The 19,468-nt window shown below is 52.3% G+C and overlaps 1 protein-coding gene across 1 annotated transcript in view; it reads right to left on the reverse strand.

The window, feature by feature from the left end:
• The window catches only part of LOC119110141 (melanopsin), a gene marked incomplete at its 3' end in the record, with an annotated part of 138,921 nt that overhangs the window by 6,873 nt on the left and 112,580 nt on the right, over positions 1-19,468 (reverse strand). Inside the window, exons 7-9 of the mRNA XM_037233912.1 lie at positions 6,533-6,613; positions 6,327-6,500; positions 58-212 (exon numbers count right to left, since the gene is read on the reverse strand). Coding sequence (XP_037089807.1) covers positions 58-212; positions 6,327-6,500; positions 6,533-6,613 — 410 coding nt within the window. The remainder of the gene's footprint in view (positions 1-57; positions 213-6,326; positions 6,501-6,532; positions 6,614-19,468) is intronic.

The following is a 19,468-nucleotide window of genomic DNA, read 5'->3' on the forward strand; positions in this document are numbered from 1 at the left end:
GGACGGCGTTTTCACGTCAATCCTGCACATCTGGCAATGCCTGTTGTGAGGCCTCACCTCTGAAACTTAAGTCTCCTTATGCGGGTCTTCGTCACGTGGCTTGACGTGGAGGTGCGCCACGTGGACACCTGGCGGCGCTCCACCGAATTAAAGCGGGCGGGCCGATGCGAGCTGCCATCGCTGGAGGCGTTCCGCTGTATCAGGCGGCGTACCTGAGGGAACGGCACCAGTCAGCAGCCACCAGTAGCTGCACATAACCTGCGTCTTCGTCACGTGGCTTGACGTGGAGGTGCGCCACGTGGACACCTGCCGGCGCTCCACCGAGTTAAAGCGGGCGGGCCGATGCGAGCTGCCATCGCTTGAGGCGTTCCGCTGTATCAGGCGGCGTACCTGAGGGAACGGCACCAGTCAGCAGCCACCAGTAGCTGCACATAACCTGCAAGGCAAACTGCGTTCGACTACCAAGGAGCCAGCAGGGATCAGACAGCAGAAGTTAATGGACGTCCATGACTTCGGTCGGCTGGCCTGCCAGTTGCACCGTTCAGAGGAGTAAGGTGTGGCTCGCAGGGTTTCGGGACTAGTACCCAGTCAGGTCTCAATAGTGAACTAGATCCGATAACAACGGCACCGATGCCCGCCACGCTTGTGCCTTCTCTTTCATTCCAGCACGTCCGACCATTTCCTTTATCCCATTACAGCGATCCCATTCGAAATACTGGTCTATTCCATCTCACCAGAGGCAGACACTACAGTGAATGGTGATAAAGCCATCATAATCAGACTCACTAATAGTATTGGCATCTTGATGTTGGATGATATTAAACTGAAGATGCGTCATAAATCATATGCAGTAAGGCGATCACGAAATACAATTTTGTTGACATATTTCCCTGCCACCGCACCCAAATGTTTTCAAATGACGAGAGAGTCAGTCTGAAGGCCTTGGGCCTCGCCAGCGCGGCATTTCGTTTACCATGCAAATGCACAACACCGATGATGAAATGCAGCACACTCCTCGCCCCTTACCCCCGTGCGTGATCCTTGAGAGAGTATGGGATCCGCCTTCACCACGCAAACTGACGCCGGCTGCTCGCCTCCCGCGTCCGAGCAGAACCACACTACATACACGCACGCACATACGCACGCACGCACGCACGCACACACACACACACACACACACACACACACCACACACACAAACACACACACACACACACACACACACACACACACACACACACACACACACACACACACACACACACACACACAACACACACACACACACACACACACACACACACACACACACACACACAAATACACACGCACGCACGCACGCACGCACGCACGCACGCACACACAACACACACACACACGCACGCATACACACGCGCATACACACGCACGCACACACGCACGCGCGCACGCACGCACACTCCAGTTAGGTTCGCGGATGTCTGGATGTGCGTGGTGTGCAGGGACCGCCGGTGCCTGAGCAAGTACGGACCGGACGTGCGCGTGTGTGTTACGCGCGCGCGTCTTGCCCAAGGGAATGACGCTCCAGTTGGTGTAAGTACGCCTGATGCTGTTGGACTCGCCACCAAGATCACAGTACAGAAACGTCGGCTACAAGCAAGCCCATGACTATGCACACAAGACTCGACATTTAAAGCTATTTTCACGGTCACCGGTGGCCACGAATACCGTCCACAAGTGACCATGAGCACAGCTTAAAATATCGAGCTTTGCCAAGATAGCAAACGCTTGCTTACTACCGTCGTCGTAAGCAGGCGTACTGCCGTACTCTTTGGTATAGTGAAGGTCGAGTGTTTTCAGAATGCAGACTCATGACCCGTGATGCGGAGATTGGTGGAGCCCCGCCCCTCCCTGTCCGAAAGCCAACATTCCGGTAAAAGAGGGGCACCGGTCATCTTTTCAATCATCATCTATCGGAAAAATCAACAGCTAAAAGATGAGTACCACTGAAGTTTTATGATTCTGGGAAAGGCCTCGTAGGCCGACCTGTCTGAAGCAGCGCATAGTCGAGGCCAGCCCCAAGACCGCTGATAAGTGTCTAAAAAAACAGCACCAATGTCCAAGTTTCGTGGTAAGCAACAAGGCGCACCGAAGGATTCGCCGGTGTTCAGTTGGGCCGGCTTGGTCGCTACATCTCATCTGCTCCGCTGCCGGAGCCAGCGAGAGGAGCTATTCCAGTGGCGGGTGTCAACATGGCTGCCCCGCTGACTCGCACCAAGCGGGCCTGCGTGCCCCAAACTGAGGAGTGACCCGACGCGGCGGGATCCACAGCGTAAATCTCGGTCCATGATAGCTCCCACCTGACGACAAACTCTGCCTCACTTCGTCGGCAGTGCATGAAGCACTGCACGGCTGGAAGGGATATTTTTGTTATCGTCTCCCAGTTCCGGCCTTCGGTAAAGGCATCGCGCGCCGACTCGCGGTCCAAAGCTTTCATCTGGCAGCGGAAATGAGGCAGCGGAAAGCGTTATTGAAGCCTTGCATGGGTGACGAGCCTGGGATCGAGTTCCTGGAATATGCTTCGTCACAATGACTTCGAATGCGGCAGCGATCAATGAGGCCTGCATCGTAAGCGGACCGATGCTGGGCGGAGATGTTCAGCGTGCCTCGCCGACGTCACATCCGCGAGATCGCTCCGGAGGCCGCATTTTTGGCGGCCGTGCGGCCGTGAGCCGGGCCCAGACTCCTCACCCTCAAACGGCCCCAATAGCCGGAGCTGTATTGGTCAATCGACTGCCTCTGCCGCGGCAGATAGCGGACTGGTCGGTGAAACCACCAGAGATGCCTCTGATGGGGTTGTCAAGTTTGCCCAGGAGCTACTCAGGGCGGCCAGCCCTGGGATGGCTGCCGTGAACCGCTGGTCCCGGAAAACTTCCTCATTGGCTGGGTTTCACCAAAAATAATTTATTTGCGGCTATAGACTGCCTGCAAGGGGTCTGTGACATGACTGGGCCATTCACGCCTGGAAGTGTAGATGTTCTCGAGGCAATTAAAGCTGCCAGCTAGGCCAACAGACTAGCTTTATGATTACCTGCCCCGTTGTGGTAACGCTGCGCACACATGTGGTGCACGGGCCCATCTGGTTGTCCTGCCATAGCGCAGAAATTGCGACCAATGACAGAGTTCATCGTGCGCAGAGATGCCACTGCTGCAGCCTCACAGGGCTTCGTTCAGGGCATTCGCCAACCCGCTCTGGTACCTGAGCCATCATTATCAGCGACTGACGGAAAGTGACCGCTGCTTTGGGTGAGGCAGTGAGAGGTAGGGGGAGGTAGTGAGAGTAATGCGTATGAGCATGCGGTCGCATCTTCAACACCATCACGGTAGACCTGTTTGAGATCCCCTTCAGATGGAAGACGAGGAGTTCCATTCGCACGGGGGGACAGGGCAGTGAACTCATCGAAAGGATCGAGCAGATTGTATTTTGGATACGTTGTTGAATGCTAAGTGGCCATGGTCCTAGGTTGTTTCAAGCAGGCGCATAACCTGGCAGAGCTGTGAGTGGTCCTCATGGAGGAATGCGGTCCTCTCATAGCTTCCGACAAGTCGCCGAAACAGTATATCGTGCCATTTGTTCCTGAGTACCGGAAATTACACTCACGTGCCAAGAACGTGAATTTGTTGGATGGCGACTTTTGAGAGAAGCGATGCGCTCCAGTTACCGCTGCTCTACCGATTACAAAAAAGATTGCCTACTCCTTACAGCTTTTCTCACCTAGTTTTACCGCATCTTTTTGAAAGAAGAGCGAATAGCTGTGCTTAACATTCATTTGCGTCCATGATCGCCCGTTCATCTAACAAGTTGCATTTCACATATCTCGAATCATAGCACAGCCGCGGGGTCATATTCGGCCCAGGGTAGACCTAGGGCCACAAGCTTGATAGCTCGTCACAATGTTAATGACAGACCACGATCTAAGACTACTAAGACCACTGTTTTAATATTGCCTTGCAGACTCAAAGTGTGTCTTCGCAGCGGGCCTTTAAAGGCTTCGGGATCATCCACAAGTTATGCTACGCATGGAAGTGAGAGGGGGATGGAAGAAAACGGAAGCGTGACGGGGGAGACGATTAACGTAACGTAACGTAAGGAGATGATCTTTGATAGTGCTACCTTTTGCTTAAATGCGGTTGGGATCATGACACATTCTTTAAAAAACGCTCTTAAACCTTCAAGTCGGATATGCTTGGCTTCCTCTCTTGACAAGCAGCACGCTCAGGATTTGTTTGGCATCTCTAGCCCAATCAGGGGCCAAATGAGTGCTTTTTTTGGGACATAACGCTAAGTATAGCGTAATGAGGGGAAGCGGAGGGAACCACTCAGACTCACAAGGGCGTAACCGTGGCAGGGAGGAGTGACGCTGGCAAAATACGCATCAGAGTTAATCGACGGCCCCTAAGCATTATTTCCGTACTCACATATCATTATGTTGAGCGTAAAGACAACAAACATTAGTATTTCACGTTGTCAGTCAGTTATCAACTAGAGGTTTTCCATCCGCCACGCTAGAATTTTGCCGCAAAATACACTCGTAAAAACCTCGCGCACAAGATGGCGGACTTGGCTGGACCCGTAGCTGAGATTGGAATAGCGGGGTCAAAGCTACGCAATGCCATTCGACACTAACAAATATAGGAGAGTCACAGCGCCCGGAAATAAGCGGAAAGGCGGGCGTGCTACCCGTTTGATCATGGCTGCAAAGAATTGGCAATTCATCCGCTCGGCCGCAAACAAGCTCGGCGAATCTCAGCGTGTTTTGGTCCGCAAGTGTCAAGGGAACATATCACCGGCTCGGCCTACAGCGCCCGGAAATAAGGGAAAAGACTGGCGCCCTGCCCACTTGATCATGGCTGCCAAGAATTGGCAATACATCCGCTCGGCCGCAAACAAGCTCGGCGAATCACAGCGTGTTTTGGTCCGCAAGTGTCAAGGGAACATATCACGAGTGTCAAGTTTCAGTGTCGCGAGTGGCAAGTTACCATAGCGCCAGTGTCAAGTCGCAGTATCGCGTGTGTCAGGTTACCACATCGCGCGTGTCAAGTGTTGCAGCGACCAGACGTGTGACAACTCCTGAAAAACTTGTGTGCGTTTCATGCCAAGGGCTCAGCCCAGTTGCCAATGACGGCTGAAAGTGTCAAAAATCACGAACCCCAACGCTGTCCTGCGGCTTGCTGGGTGAACACTTCCTGTGAGTGCTGAGTGAACACTGCCCTGCGGGTTGCTGAGTGAACGCTGCCCTGCGGGTTGCTGAGTGAACGCTGCCCTGCGGGTTGCTGAGTGAACGCTGCCCTGCGGGTTGCTGAGTGAACGCTGTCCTGCGCGTTGCTGAGTGAACGCTGTCCTGCGAGTCGCTGAGTGAACGCTGTCCCGCGGGTTGCTAAGCGCGCGCATGAATTTTAACGCGTTCATTGACAACGCAAGCTATTTTGCGTTTGATGTGCCTGACATGCCTGCGAGTAAGGCGATGGCCATCAGCCCAAAGAGATACGCTGGTGAGGATGTGCAGCCGCGCCTGCGGAAGAAGATCCCGCGGAAACCGCTCGTCTGGGCCACGATTTCCTGCAAAGTGTTTCACGCCCCGCGATCTGCCCCAGGCTTTCCAATTTCGCCAGTGTGTTGGACCGGGAACGGTGCCTCGGAAAGCACTGCTGTCGTGTCGGTATCAGCATTGGCCGGCCGCCGACTTGTGCCTCTGGCCGGACATCGCTGTTCCGTAGGCGAGGAAACGAGGACAAGCGAGGACAAACAAGCGAGGACACTCCGCAAGCGAGGCGCTGCAATCACTTCTTTCCTTCCAGTGATGCCGCGCAAGTGATGAGAAGGGGCGGCAAAAACGGGCGTGCTGGGCGCCGGGATAAGCCATAGTTCCTCCATCACCGGCTGGCACTGATGCCCGATGGCATGTTACGCCTGTGTACAGAGTTCGCTGCTGCCGTGAAGACAACTCGGCATGCTATGCGCTCTCGAATTTCGTCCACACCACACGTGCCTACGTACTTAAGTAAAAAGCGTGCAGACTGTTTTTGCCTTTAGCTTTGGTGCTGACAACAGAAACAAATTATGACAAAATGGCCCTGACAAAATTGGAACCAGTACTTCAATACGGTACTGGTTCAACCGCGACATCAAGCAATCGTGGAGATATGTTTGCAAACACCATGCACTTGGGGAGAATATCCTTGCCAACACAGTGTCATAAGTCTTATGTGAAATGTTTCACTCACCCCTCCCGCCACCCTGATCCTCCACCCTAGCCATACCCCCACCACAACCCCAGCCACCTCACCGTCATGCGGAAGTGTTTGTGAGCGATGCCGTAGACGATGGGATTGAAGACGACGCTGCCCTTGGCGAAGACGGCCGGCAGGGCGGTCACCCACTGCGAGAGGGTGCCAACGCTCCCGAACTGGCCCACCAGCGTGACGGCCGCGTACGGCAGCCACGCGGCCGTGAAGATCAGCACCAGCACAGCACCATACGCAGGATCCGCACCGACACGGACGAGACGCCGCCCCGCACGCACTCGGGCAGTGAGTGCATGACCTCGGCCATCTCCCGCTCGTGCCGGGATACCTGGCGGCCGGGTCACAGGTCAGGTGGGCCGGGACAGAGGTCACGTGGGCCGGATCACAGGTCACGCGGGCCGGGTGACAGGTCCGGTGGGCTGGGTCACAGGTCAAGTGGGCCGGGGTCACGCGTGTCGGGTCAGAGGTCAGGTGCGCTGGGTCAATGGTTAGGTCGGCTGGGTCGGGTGGGTTTGTGGTGGCGTGGCGTTTGCCGGCGGAGACCGGACGGGAAAGGGGAGGCAGCTGGGTCGGTGGGGTGGAGGTTAGTTAGCTACTTGTTGGGTTTTCAAGACGAGTCAATGGCAGTTGTTATTTGCGTCGCGGTGGGAAAGCGGGATCGAAGGACGAGGGGCATAGGGGTCAGAGCAGGGGTCAGGGTCGAATTGATCATGCAGTCGAATCAAGCAACACGTAGTCCAGTAAGGCAGATAGTAGGACCAAACCGGACGTTGGACACTGAGAGTCAGCGATGATAGTGCAAAATAGCATTCAGTGTGACCTCCCACGGGTTACAACGTGGCCAATAGCAGTGTGACCTTCCACAGGCCACAATGTGGCCAATAACATTCAGTGTGACCTCCCATGGGTCACAACGTGGCCAATAGCACCCAATGTGACCTCCCACGGGTCACAACGTAGCCAATAACACTCAGTGTGACAACGCGGCTAATAACACTCAGTGTGACCTTCCACGGGTCACAACATGACCATGAAACAGACACAACTAGGCTCGTCAAATCACAGGCACGACCTACCATTCACTGTGTATTGCTACGACACACTTAAAAGGCAGATCATCGGACAAACTGTAACTAACCAGCGGCAATACAGTGGAAAGTGGCATCATCAGTGGCAGCGGAGTGCGCAAACGAGGCCGCCTATGTCCCGCTTGAACCCAATTAGCTGTGGCTGCGCACATATGAGGCAATCTTTATCGGCAGCAGAGCAGAAAGTGCCGTGCTATAATTAATCTTCCCACGACACACAGATAAGGGCCAATTATCGTTTTTAATTGTTTGTATCTGTAAATGGTGGTTTCCCAATGACGTCAGTGGTGTCACCCGCTCACAGAGTAAGAGACCTGGGATAAATGCCAGGCGGAGCTTCTCGAGACCCATTCCAGGCCCTCTTTACCGCATTGAAAAAACTGTTAAATACGGATTCGCTAAACCGCCAGCGTGTTTTTGCGGCATTTTTGCATGTCTTGCAGAGCTTTGACCCCAGGCCGCTCAGATCACTGACCAACCACGCGAATGTTCCAAGAAGCTGCTAGCGCCGCCGTATTTGCAACCAACCGATGCCAGTGAGACGCCTGTATTAGCCTGAGACGAGGGTGATGCTTACAGGGCATTACCATGTATATGACGTCACAACCAAAGTGGATGACTTCCACACATGAATAGACGTAGCCAGTCAGCCTAAAATCTCACGCAAATGAGAAAAAAATTGTATCGATGCATCAGCATGCCCATTTTTCCTGAGTTCACCCAGAGCACAGTCTCACTCACGCGTGACGTTCAGGCATAGCTTGATGAATAACGTTGATACAGATACAGACACAGATGTGTGTATTAGGCAGCTCCACTCCTATGGACTATATGGTGTCCACCTGAGATGACCACAATACATATGGTGTCAATATCTGATAGTGCAAGACATTGCCCATACGCTGACGTTGCATCTTTGCATTTCAGTATACCTTTTTAATTTAAGTCGAGCTATATCAACCGATTGGGAACGAAATATTTCGGCGTCAATTTATCGGTAGTAGACTCCCCCTGGAACTGTGCAGCCTAATCAGCATAAATTTGATGCTTCATTCTTGCCTGCAGTCTAAAACTTGAAGACATACAATAAATGCTCAGCAAAGTTCACCGCCGTTCGGCGGACATACCCTCTTCAGTTGCATGACTTCGGCTATTGATATTTGTTGAATTTTGAAACTTATAGCCGCCATTTACGTTCTCATTTACTCATAAGTTCTGATATTTCATTTTTATCACTTAAGCTGCTTATAAGTCAAAGCCCTTTATATAAATAATGTACACATTTCAAAATTCAGCTGGAGGTATGTCTGCCGAAATATAGTAAGCTTTTCAACCTATCTACTGTATTTCTTTGAATTCGAGGCTGAGGTCAAGAGCGTACGGTAGAGTTTCGGCGTTAGCTGTCGCTAAACTCCTGCAAAAAACGAATGCATTTGCACTCCTTGCGCTTAGCACAAAAAGTACAAATGTACTGTTCTAATCACATTGGTTACGGCAAACTACGCCAAAAACATTTTACTTACCAAACGAAAACAAACAACATTTTTTAACACTTCTAGCACATTCATTTGAATTTAAATACAACATAATAACAATTGAAAGCGTTTTATCTCACGCCTGGCCGCTGGTCAGTACGCTAAGTCTGAGTTACTTTACACATGACCAGGACATTTTCTTGTAAGTTTATGGGGATAAGTGAGGTTTATGGGGATAAGTGAGGCCTTTGAAGCTACGTTCCGCATGACGATGATCAGACAACTGATTACAATCAGACTAATCAGATCAGACAACTGATTACAATCGGTGCTCTGAAGGCGACACTACCCCAGCGTACTTATATCAAGCAGGTGAAATCAGACGTTGGCTCCCACATTTGTATTCTGGGTAGGTCCTTGTACATTTGGAGACCAACATTTGGAGATCCTCTATTAGACTGTTGGTCCTTGTACACCTGGGTATAAATGTTTTATGGTCCCCTGCTTGTCTCCTGCATAAAAACTGTCAGCCATTCCACCTGATGACGCAGCATAGCTCGAGATCAGTTAAGAATTAACCTTCTGCTCCTTGTTCAGCATTCCGCGTGACATCCCAGCGAAGCGCTTTGAAAACTTGCCCCTGATTCAACGTGCAGGAGGCGGAATGTAGTGGAGACAACATAATACATACCATGTGTGTAATGTACACAGTGGGTGCTGTACGCTGTCACAGGCCAAAATGATGCGTCATTGAGCATCCCGGCCTGGCCAGGCCCGGCCGATCTTCTCCTTATGACCATGAATTACGACTGAGGGTGAACCAATCTTCGAACATTGGCTTCGAGGAGATCGAAACCATTACCACGCGGTCACAAACTCTCCGGGCAGCGTCTCCGAACTTGGATAGTTACTGTTCACTGCTCCAGGCGTTATCAAAATGCCGATCCAACAACAGAATGGGCACCGACTCGCGGCCCGTCCAGCTGGGTGATCAGCTGGAAGGGGGTGCTTCCACGTTTGTATGGGGTTCTCAACTGAAATAGCCATGTTGAAATAATTCGGTGCAGTTCACAGCCCCGCCCACTCTTAGAACCAAAAACCTCTAGTTTCTGAGCTATGTGCCCGCACCACGAGTAAAATTCGGCCTGCATACACCAAAAATAGTCAATCAGTATCTCTCCTAAAACGTGGTGGTTAAATTGTGTTCCGTCATTGAAAGCAACTCTGAGCTACTCATGAGGATTTCGATACGTACTCCATTTACGGAGTTAAACACACACAAAACGATATGCTGGCCCGGCAATGGATGCACAGCATGCAACAGGCCAGTCAGTAAACTCACGGAAAATAACCACGACGGGAATGTTTATGTCTAAGAGAACAACATACACAGACACGCTGAGCTTTATAAAGCCAACGCCATCAAATGAACCGCCCTGTTCATGTATCAGATGCGCCGCAATGTCTCCACACTCTAAAGGCCATAATGGCCGTCCCGATGGCTCAGCTGGTTAGAGCACCTGCCTCCCGATCCACCTGCCAGTGGCGGGGTGCGTTCGAGTCGCTTTCGGCGCTCGCTTTTTGGGCCCTTGACAGCCAGGCCCGCAGCGGCCGCGCTAAAAGTCATGACACGTCGGCGGCAGGGCGGACCGTGCCGAACATTGCGGTACGTTAAACTTTCGCCACCAAATTCTGCCACCCCCCACCAAATTCTACTGTTGACCTGGAAATTCACGATCACATGGTAAGGATCAGTGCTCACACAACAAGCACCGCTTAGAGTGAGCTCCTCGTCCCCCACATCCGGCCGTTCAATGGTTCGGGTAAATCTGAGACCTGAACGGGCGCCTTACACGCCAGCAGACTCATGACGATAGCTCGATGCACGCTCCCGCTGGCCGATCGCTGATGAGCATCCACAAGTCAAGCTCAGTCATGTATTTCATATAGAATGTGTCATCCAGGGTTTCCATCCACGCCCGCCAAATACGTAACGGGAGACTGATAAAACACCACGCACACGTCTGTTGTTTAAGTCGTGTACACCCTGCCTGCACGCATCACTAAAACTTGGCCAGGGTCAGAACGCCGGCTGTCCGAGTGCTGCCTGAACAGCATGTTCCTTTTCACGCGCGTTCTAGCGCGCAGTAGTGTATGCCTCGACACTGCTGTGCTATGGTGTCTACTAGTTTCTGTTTTAAAATGTGCATGCCGTAGCAGCATGTGCTGTGTGATCATGTAATCATGGCGGCAATCACCAGTCACGGGGTGATTGCCGCCATGCGTGATCGCGTCACAGTGTGATGCACTCGTGGCATGTTGCCAAGCTGATAAACCGAACGCCAGCACGTCCAACATGTGTTCGCCCTGTTTCCGCCCGCTGATCCTCCTGGCAGCGTGCCAATGTCTGCTGTGTTCACGTCAAAGTCACACGTGTCAATCCTGGCAATCGTATAGCTACAGCCATCGTCTAAGACAACCTACAAGCATCAGGAGGCCGGGAACAGCTGGAGACCGCAAGCAAGCGCTCCCGATGACGCTTCGGGTGGCAACGTGTCGTGACATAGCATTAGATAATACATTTGTGTTACATCCCGACAAGCAAGCAGGCGGAACGGACACGTGATGAACATCAATGTAGGTAAATATCCAGGTTTATGCGTGGATTGAGCTGCGAAGAGAAGTTTAAGGAGACGTGCCATATTTGTGGTATATCTCAAAAACATACTCCAGTGAAATTTTGTGACCAGTCAACTTTTTAGGACAGTACCAGAATAAACTTTCTTTGCAGCCCCATACTAAATTTATAGAATGGGGATCTAGAATGGGGATCTTGCAAGACAAGGAAATGGCAACAAGGTGACGGCGACGCTCGCGGAGGAGGCGGCACAAGTGACTGCGAATAGTATTTGTTCCCAATTCTTGAAAACGTAACAATAAAAAATTGGCCACGTTGTAGAAAGTTGGCAAATGACAGAGGGCATTACCGTTCACAAAAACACCAACAGATTCTGAATGACTCAGGAAATACACTTCACTTTGAAATTGGTCATAGCACCTATCATTACTTTGTCGACCTGTGCCTACATCTTATAGGTGAAACTGAGTCTATATGGCTCTCTCAACATGCATGTCTGTTACGGAAAGAAAGACCACATAATATCACGACAAAGGCGGATTAGGTATCTACAGGCTATTATGCAGCATAGCATGAACATGATACTAGTCACGCGCTCGTGCAGTGTGCAAAATACTCCAGGAATGCATTTGAAGTGTACGAAATACTCCAGAGATGTATGTGGTTATTTCCTATGCCCAGTACATCTGCAGGCATCCTACATGCATTGGGGTGATTAGAGGAGAATTTAAGGAGGGCTCAGGTCAGCAGGGGGGCCCGGACCCCAAACTATATAAAGTGACGCCAACGCAGGCACGTGAACCATGACTATTGATTGCGCTAGGCCGCTAGGCGTCTCCGCCATCCATGTGGTATCTTTCTCACAGCATACTGCGTGCTCTGCTCACGTCCACACTTTGAGGATGAATGACCACGACTACTTGGATACCATCCTCTGTCTCTGGAATTCTGTAAAATCCAGGGCGACTGTTCCGGGTTTCTCAAATCAAGACAGCCGTCCTCGTTTCCAAAAGATATTGACTGAAAGTTTATCTGCACGCCCCACATATTACATAGGAACGTCACTATGAACGCAAAATTTCTGCAACAGTCGTCGCCCCCCAAAACACCAACGGTGAGGGGATGCCCGGTTCCCTCCGGCCTCGGGACATCAGCAGCGACTCGCCAGGTGAAGCTGCTCACGGAATGTGTACCGGTATGGTTAAAGAGCCTGAGGCAGGTCGCGTCGAAAAGCCCACAGCATTGACCCCTGGCCATTTATCCCGAAAAGCTTCATCGAATCTGGTCAGGTTCTGCCACGGGTCAAAGTGGTGTCCGCCATGAGGTAGCTAAATCAAGTCCATCTGTGGTTCGGCGCATTCAACCACGGCCAAAGCCCGAATTAAAACCTCAATTCGGCTCATGTGTTCTCTCTTGCTGCCATTCTCCGCCACTGGGGTTATACTTGCTCAAAATAGGTTGGGGGATGAGGGCTGAGCAGGAAGAAACGGCAAAATTTACGCACAAAATACGTTAAAGGGCAGATTTCTCACCGGACTTGGAGTTGGTTGTTTGCCGGCCTCAGCTGAATAGAAAATTGCGGAAGCTGCCCGAACACTGTCTATGCCTGATTTTTTTTACACGCGTTATGGCGTTTCCAAACGACTGGTGGATGATGCTGTGGCTTCACGCGGCGCAGCAGCTACTGCAGGTCCTCGGCCCAGCGGTAACCGGCCTCGTAGCTCCAGGAGCGGTCGTACTTGACCAGTCGTACGTCCATGCCGGCGCTGTCGCAGCAGCTGCGCGGACCGTGGAAGCTGATGGCGATCGGAGCCGGGTCGGTGGCGTCCAGGAGCGCATCCTGTTCGTCGCCTTTGTACACGCGGATCCGGCCGGGCTCGAAGTGGATTCGGAACTTGCGCAGCTCACTCCGGCTGACAATATTTGCCGTGTATTTGGAGGCCAGAGTCGCCCAGCCGACGCCGGGAGTGTGGCGCTGCACCTCGCTGTACTGGTTGCCCCAGCCTCCGATGACGATGCTGTACATGTGCGAGTGGTCCCAGATGATGGTGTCGCTGGCGAGCCAGTTGCAGTCGTAGGAGGCGCGGCAGTCGAACGTCACCGAGAAGGTCGACGTCGTCGCGCGGCGGAACAATGTGGAATACCTGGCGGCAAAGGAGACGCGGTTGCGAACTGGCTCGACCTACTTCAAGGTCCACAAGCCCTGTCTTTTGTTGCATTGGTCGCAGAAGCACTCGCTGCGGACACTGAAGCAAACCCAGTCGCATAAACGTTCAGATTTGCGAGCTATTTGGTCATAACTGGCCTTTTGCAGATCTAGATATGGACACGCCAGATTTGTATTCGGGTCTTTCCGAGTTGATTGGATGTAGTAGCTAGGACAGTGCTGTTACCATTATGTAAACCTCGTAAAATAAAAAGTTGGTGCCTCACCGTCATTAAAACATGAATGTTCCGTATGTTTTCAATGTACTCTGTAGTTCATTGTGTGAATAACCTTGCCGATGATACTACACCAAATATTTCCGAAATTGTCCCGCAGTAACGCCCGAGAGACGGAAAATCATCAGACCAACCACATAGGCGGAACAATCCTCTGCATGGCGTGCCCTTTGGCAGTTAGTGGGCTAGCGCTGTTGAGCAACTTTACCTGGGTATGGTGTAGACGCGGTCATCGGACCAGTCTCCCATCCAGAGGTCCACCATGCCGTTGAAAAAGCGCCACCGTCCCTGCAGCGCGGTGAATATACTAATGTAGCCAGGCGAGAAGGGCTGCGGGTCATCCCAGCTGATGTAGGTGTTGATCCCCGGCCTGTAGAAGCGCATCTGGCCGCTGCACCAGTCCACGCCGTACCTGCGGTAGCTGCTGCCGCCCAGCAGATCACCTAAGTAGAAGGCGAAGGTGTCACTTTTGACCCCTTCTTGAATCCGCTCGGCGTAGGTGGCGCTGTTGCCGTTGTAGCCGATCCTAAAGTGGTAGCGGTTGGAGTAATGTGTGCTGGACTCGGTGAGCACAAACCGTAGGTCGTCAGTGGCCTGTGCGTCGAATTCCATGGAACAGATCCCATTGACCAGTTTCTTGAACACCCAGTGTTCGCCGTCGGTGGTGAGCTTTATTTCGGCCTTCTCGCAGAGTGTGGTGTTGTATTTCCAGCTTGCGGAGTCGCAGACACACTGGCTGGACGAGCATAGTGTGCCGCCAGTGACGTGGTACTGGCACTGGTTATGCTCCCGACACGGCTCATCCAGCCTGCGCAGGCAGATGTCGTCCCGGCAGCGGCCGCCGGCCGTGCAGATGCTGTCAGTCCACAGCTGGCTTTCGGACTCCTGGGACGGGTCGGGGACGACGTCGTACCAGGTCCAGCCGTCGGCGCTGGCGACGTAGTAGTCGTAGTGGTCGCAGACAGTGACGGTGAAGATCTCGCAGACGGCGTCCACCCGGTGGTGGTTGAAGCTGCGGCAGTCGCCGCGCTGCAGGCAGACCAGCTGACACTGGGCGGCCGAGATGTCCGGGACCGTCTCGGCGATGGAGACGCCCGTCAGTCGGCGGTTCTGACCGCGACGGGACGAGGCCCAGTGACCGTGACCTGTAGTCACCAGGGCCAGGACCAGCACCGCCAGCCACACGGAGCGCATGGTGCCAGCGTCCCCGCTGTCTGGCCGAGAATGGTGGGGCGACGGAAGTCCTGCTCACGGATTTCGCTCGTTAATCTTTCAGTAGCAATACAGGACGCTTGCCGTCGCAGCGCCCGTGTTAGTAAGCCACGTTTCCATGGTGCACCGCGTTTTTGTAGCATGCCCTGATGGCCTCGAGCCGTCGGCATACAATAATGATGACCGTGGTAACTATCCACTATTTTTGGCTGCGGATGTTTCTTTACGGCTGACGCCGGTGATGGCCGCGTGCCCGTATGCGCCGCGATTGTGCATCCGATTGGCGCGCCAGTTGTGCGTTGGGAAGGCCGGTCGTCACTGCGGAGAGGCAAAGCTCCCGGCCGGACTGCTGACAACGGGCAGCGGTGGCTCCCGGTCGTTCGCCTGCGCGCAGTCACGCATCGCCTGGCTCCAGCGGTGGGCGTGACCTTATGACCCCGCTCCTCACCGGTTACGTCGCACTGTTCCGGCCGGACCTTATCCCCCCCAGGCCGCCTTCACGGCTGTAGGCCTGGGGGGGGGGCGGGAAAATGTGACCCGCAATTTATCGCAGACACCTGGCTTTCAAGCAGAATGTTGTTTGTCGTCGAAGGGGCTGACGTTCTTACAATAGGTATCAGCTTCTTGCTGAAATAGCCAATATCCGATATAACTATTTTTAGGATGAACACTCGCTAGGAGTCATTTATTATCGAAGTTGGATATCAGTGATTGCATGTGACCGACTGTGAAGAAGTGAACGTTAAATTATGTTTTGGTACTCCCACTTGCACATGTAACCTGCACATGTAACTACCTTGCACATGTAACTACCTTGCACATGTAACTACCTTGCACATGTAACCACCCAGGGTGCAACGCTGAGCGGGTCGTTCAATGACTTTGTACTGCCTGGCGTTTAATTTCGCAAACGAACGCGAACTGATTTCGCAAACGAGTAACTTCCACTTCCACGCTGATTAAGTTTTGCGCTGGCTGGCCCAAAGGGGGCATGTGTAATACTGTTGATGTTTACGGCATGTCGGACAGATATCTCAAGAAATCCACGGTCCCACAAGGAAATTGACTGTCGGGATACTCAGTCTGTGAGGCTTAAGCATAGTCAAAGGTGGACTGCTGTCACTTTTTGGCCGACAAAAGCTTATTAGCCATCATACTTAAATACAACCATCATAAATAACCATCATACTTTCCGACAAAAGACGGAAACAAATTAATTGAAAAGGACAAAGTATTTTCGTGCAGCGCTATTTGCAAGACTACATCCGTGTCGCGTATTCCGTGCGCTACACTCATTAATATGTGACCAGAGGTGACTAACGCACTTTGCACCTTAAGCCAGTAATGGCTGAGACAGAACTCGGCCGCAGGACGCAGCTGAGCTCGGTGAGGTCCCAGAATGATGGCGTTTTGACCCACACTGCAAGGTAATGCTATTCCACAGCCCACTGATTCATAGAGCCTGAAGTAGCAGCCGTCTTCCACTGAGCTGTGACATGAGAGTCGCGTCCTGTACACGTTCTTCAGCCATCAGCGAGCTCCCACCCTTCGCAGCTTGTGGTATTTGTCCGTATCCCCAGTCCGTGACCGTGACAGACATTTGACAACTGATGCCTGAAACTGCGGCCGCGCACAGCCCTATGGAGGGAACAGAACGCTGGATCGAGCTTAGAACGCTGGAACGCTGGGAACAGAGCGCTGGAACGAGTTTCACTGGTGCTCAACGGAAACACTGAAGTTCAAGGGATGAAGCTGTTTATTCAGCTCTGTACATTACGTCGAAGCGTTATTTGCACATAGTAACTTCTTAACCCCCGGCCGTACCGGAGGGGTTTCCGAGGCCCCATTTAGGTTGTTTTCTCCAAAGTGGCGTTTAATCGGTTTTGAACACAACGTTGATTAAGATTGCTCTTTGTGATCTAAGTCACTCTGACGTGCATTACAATCGTCTTCCCCACCTTCCCAAGGTCGGGTCATCCAAGGGAATGCAAGGTCAAGCATTGACCTTTTTGACCGGATTTAACCCAATGAATGTTGCAAAACTCAAACTAAGATAGATCATTTCTTTGTAGTATTGGAATATCTTCAAGACGTCGTTTTCCCCCTTAATATGGTTTGTTTAATTATTGATATGGCCGCACGGCCAATGCAACAATAACTTTGATCTCTTTGACCCGGCCTGGCATTTGACCTGTCTTGACATGCATGTGGTGCAGGCACATGTGCCGATGTCTGTTATTTTTCATATCATACAGGTTTTCAAGGGCTGCTCAACGCTTTATGTCGCAACGTCGTAGAATGTTCAGTAATTGAGATATCTTGAGGGGTGTCACCGTGTCACCGCCTGTCTCACTACCCAGCGGGGGCACGTGACACCGTCAGGCACCGACTGCTGCCATACTGCCGGTGCTGCCATACTGCCATACTTGTCGGGGGAAGGGGGCATCAGCCTCACCCCTTTCCGTTCGAGCTATGAAACACGGTACACGGCGAGGATTAAAGGACCCTTTGCAACACGGCACATTAGGGCGAGGGTTAAGGGACCCTTTGCAACACAGCACATCAGAGCGAGGGTTAATGAACCCTTCGCAACACGTCATATCAGAGCGAGGATTAAGGGACCCTTTGCAATACGGCATATCAGGGCGAGGATTGAGGGACTCTTTGCAATATGGTACATCAGGGAAAGGATTAAGGGGCCCTCTGCACGTCGCAACACATTGATGGCAGCCGCACTTATCACTTAATAATATATTCACCCCCAAAGTGCCTTCATTTCCCTTAAACAAATATATTTTCCAGCGCTACTGACCTGTCCATTTTGATGCGATTAAACATAGTTATCAGAGTACAGCCTGCTACTATTAAATATGACTTATCATCAAAGCCATCATAAGTGCGGATACGAACTAGGTACCTGGATTGCATCCACGCATTTTCAGATAGTGGCGCACAAAACAACAGATAAAGTGAAACGTGTCATGTTGTGCACGAATAAGACCAGACTGAGACAGATTTTCATGATGACATCACAGACGAAAAAGCGACGCGCGAAGTTCTAAAAGTGTTTCAAAGTACATGCATCCGAAATCGACATCATTTTCCATCACGTGGAAGCACTGCTATTTGTTCGATGGCAAAATCGTTTCACGCCTTGGCAATATTTAGAATGACACAGAAAACTTTAATTTCACCTTTACCGTCGTGAAAATATTTTGAGGTGCGCGAAACTGCGTTTTTGTGTCTCCCCCCAAGGGCGCAGGTAGGTGGCACAGGGGCACGTGCCCCCCCCCCCCTCCACCCCCACCCCTACCCCCTCATCTTTAGGTTTCGAGGAGCCCTTTGGGCCCTCGGAACCGACCATCAAGGGCTTGGTTGGAGTGGCCGAAAGGCCGGCTGGAGGTCATATTAACAAACCCCCGCCTTGCGAACCGGGGCACTCGAAAACAACGTCATCTACCGTTAGCTGATGACCGAGGAAGCTGGCCTATCTCACGTCCAAAGGCTTATCTCTCGTCAAGGGGGCCAGGACCAACGGCGAAATGGAAGCGGGTGGCAGGAAGCGGGAAGTGGGAGGCGGGTGAAGCACAGCATATCGCCCGGGCCGGGGACATCATTAGCATTTCCACGCCTCCTAAACAAATTGTCATGGTGAAAGGCGGTGGCGGCGAAGGCCAAATGTCATGCGGTCCGAGCGGGGCCTACAGACAGAATCCACAAATGATGTTTATTATGGTGTTTTAGATAGCCTCGGTCTTCATAAACACCAAAATGAGCCTGCCACCATCACCCAGCGCCCGACTCTCCCTGTTCCGCCACCCTCTGTTACACGCGCGACTCCCTTTGCTGCGCCACCCTCTGTTACACGCTCCCGACTCTCCCTGTTCCGCCACACTCTGTTACACGCGCCCGACTCACCTCTGCTCCGCCATCCTCTGTTACACGCGCCCGACTCTCTCTGCTCCACCATCCTCTGTCACACGCGCCCGACTCTCTGCTCCGCCACCTTCTGTTACACGCGCCCGACTCTCTCTGCTCCACCACCCTCTGTTACACGCGCCCGACTCTCTCTGATTCGCCACCCTCTGTTACACGCACCCGACTCCCTCTGCTCCGCCACCCTCTGTTACACGCGCCCGACTCTCTCTGCTCCACCACCCTCTGTCATACTTCTTCCACAATTCGTGGCTATCACTGGGCTGGATAAGCTAGAGGGTGCACCCAGAGGTAACTGATTAGTCTGTTATGCATTGGAACAATAGTTCAGTGCTAAACATTCCGAGCAAATGACCACTGCAATCTGAGCAAATGATCACTCTATATTCTGA

The sequence above is a fragment of the Pollicipes pollicipes genome, unplaced genomic scaffold, assembly GCF_011947565.3.
Source record: "Pollicipes pollicipes isolate AB1234 unplaced genomic scaffold, Ppol_2.1 Scaffold_1600;HRSCAF=1878_pilon_pilon_pilon, whole genome shotgun sequence".
Classification (NCBI taxonomy): Eukaryota; Metazoa; Arthropoda; class Thecostraca; order Pollicipedomorpha; family Pollicipedidae; genus Pollicipes; species Pollicipes pollicipes.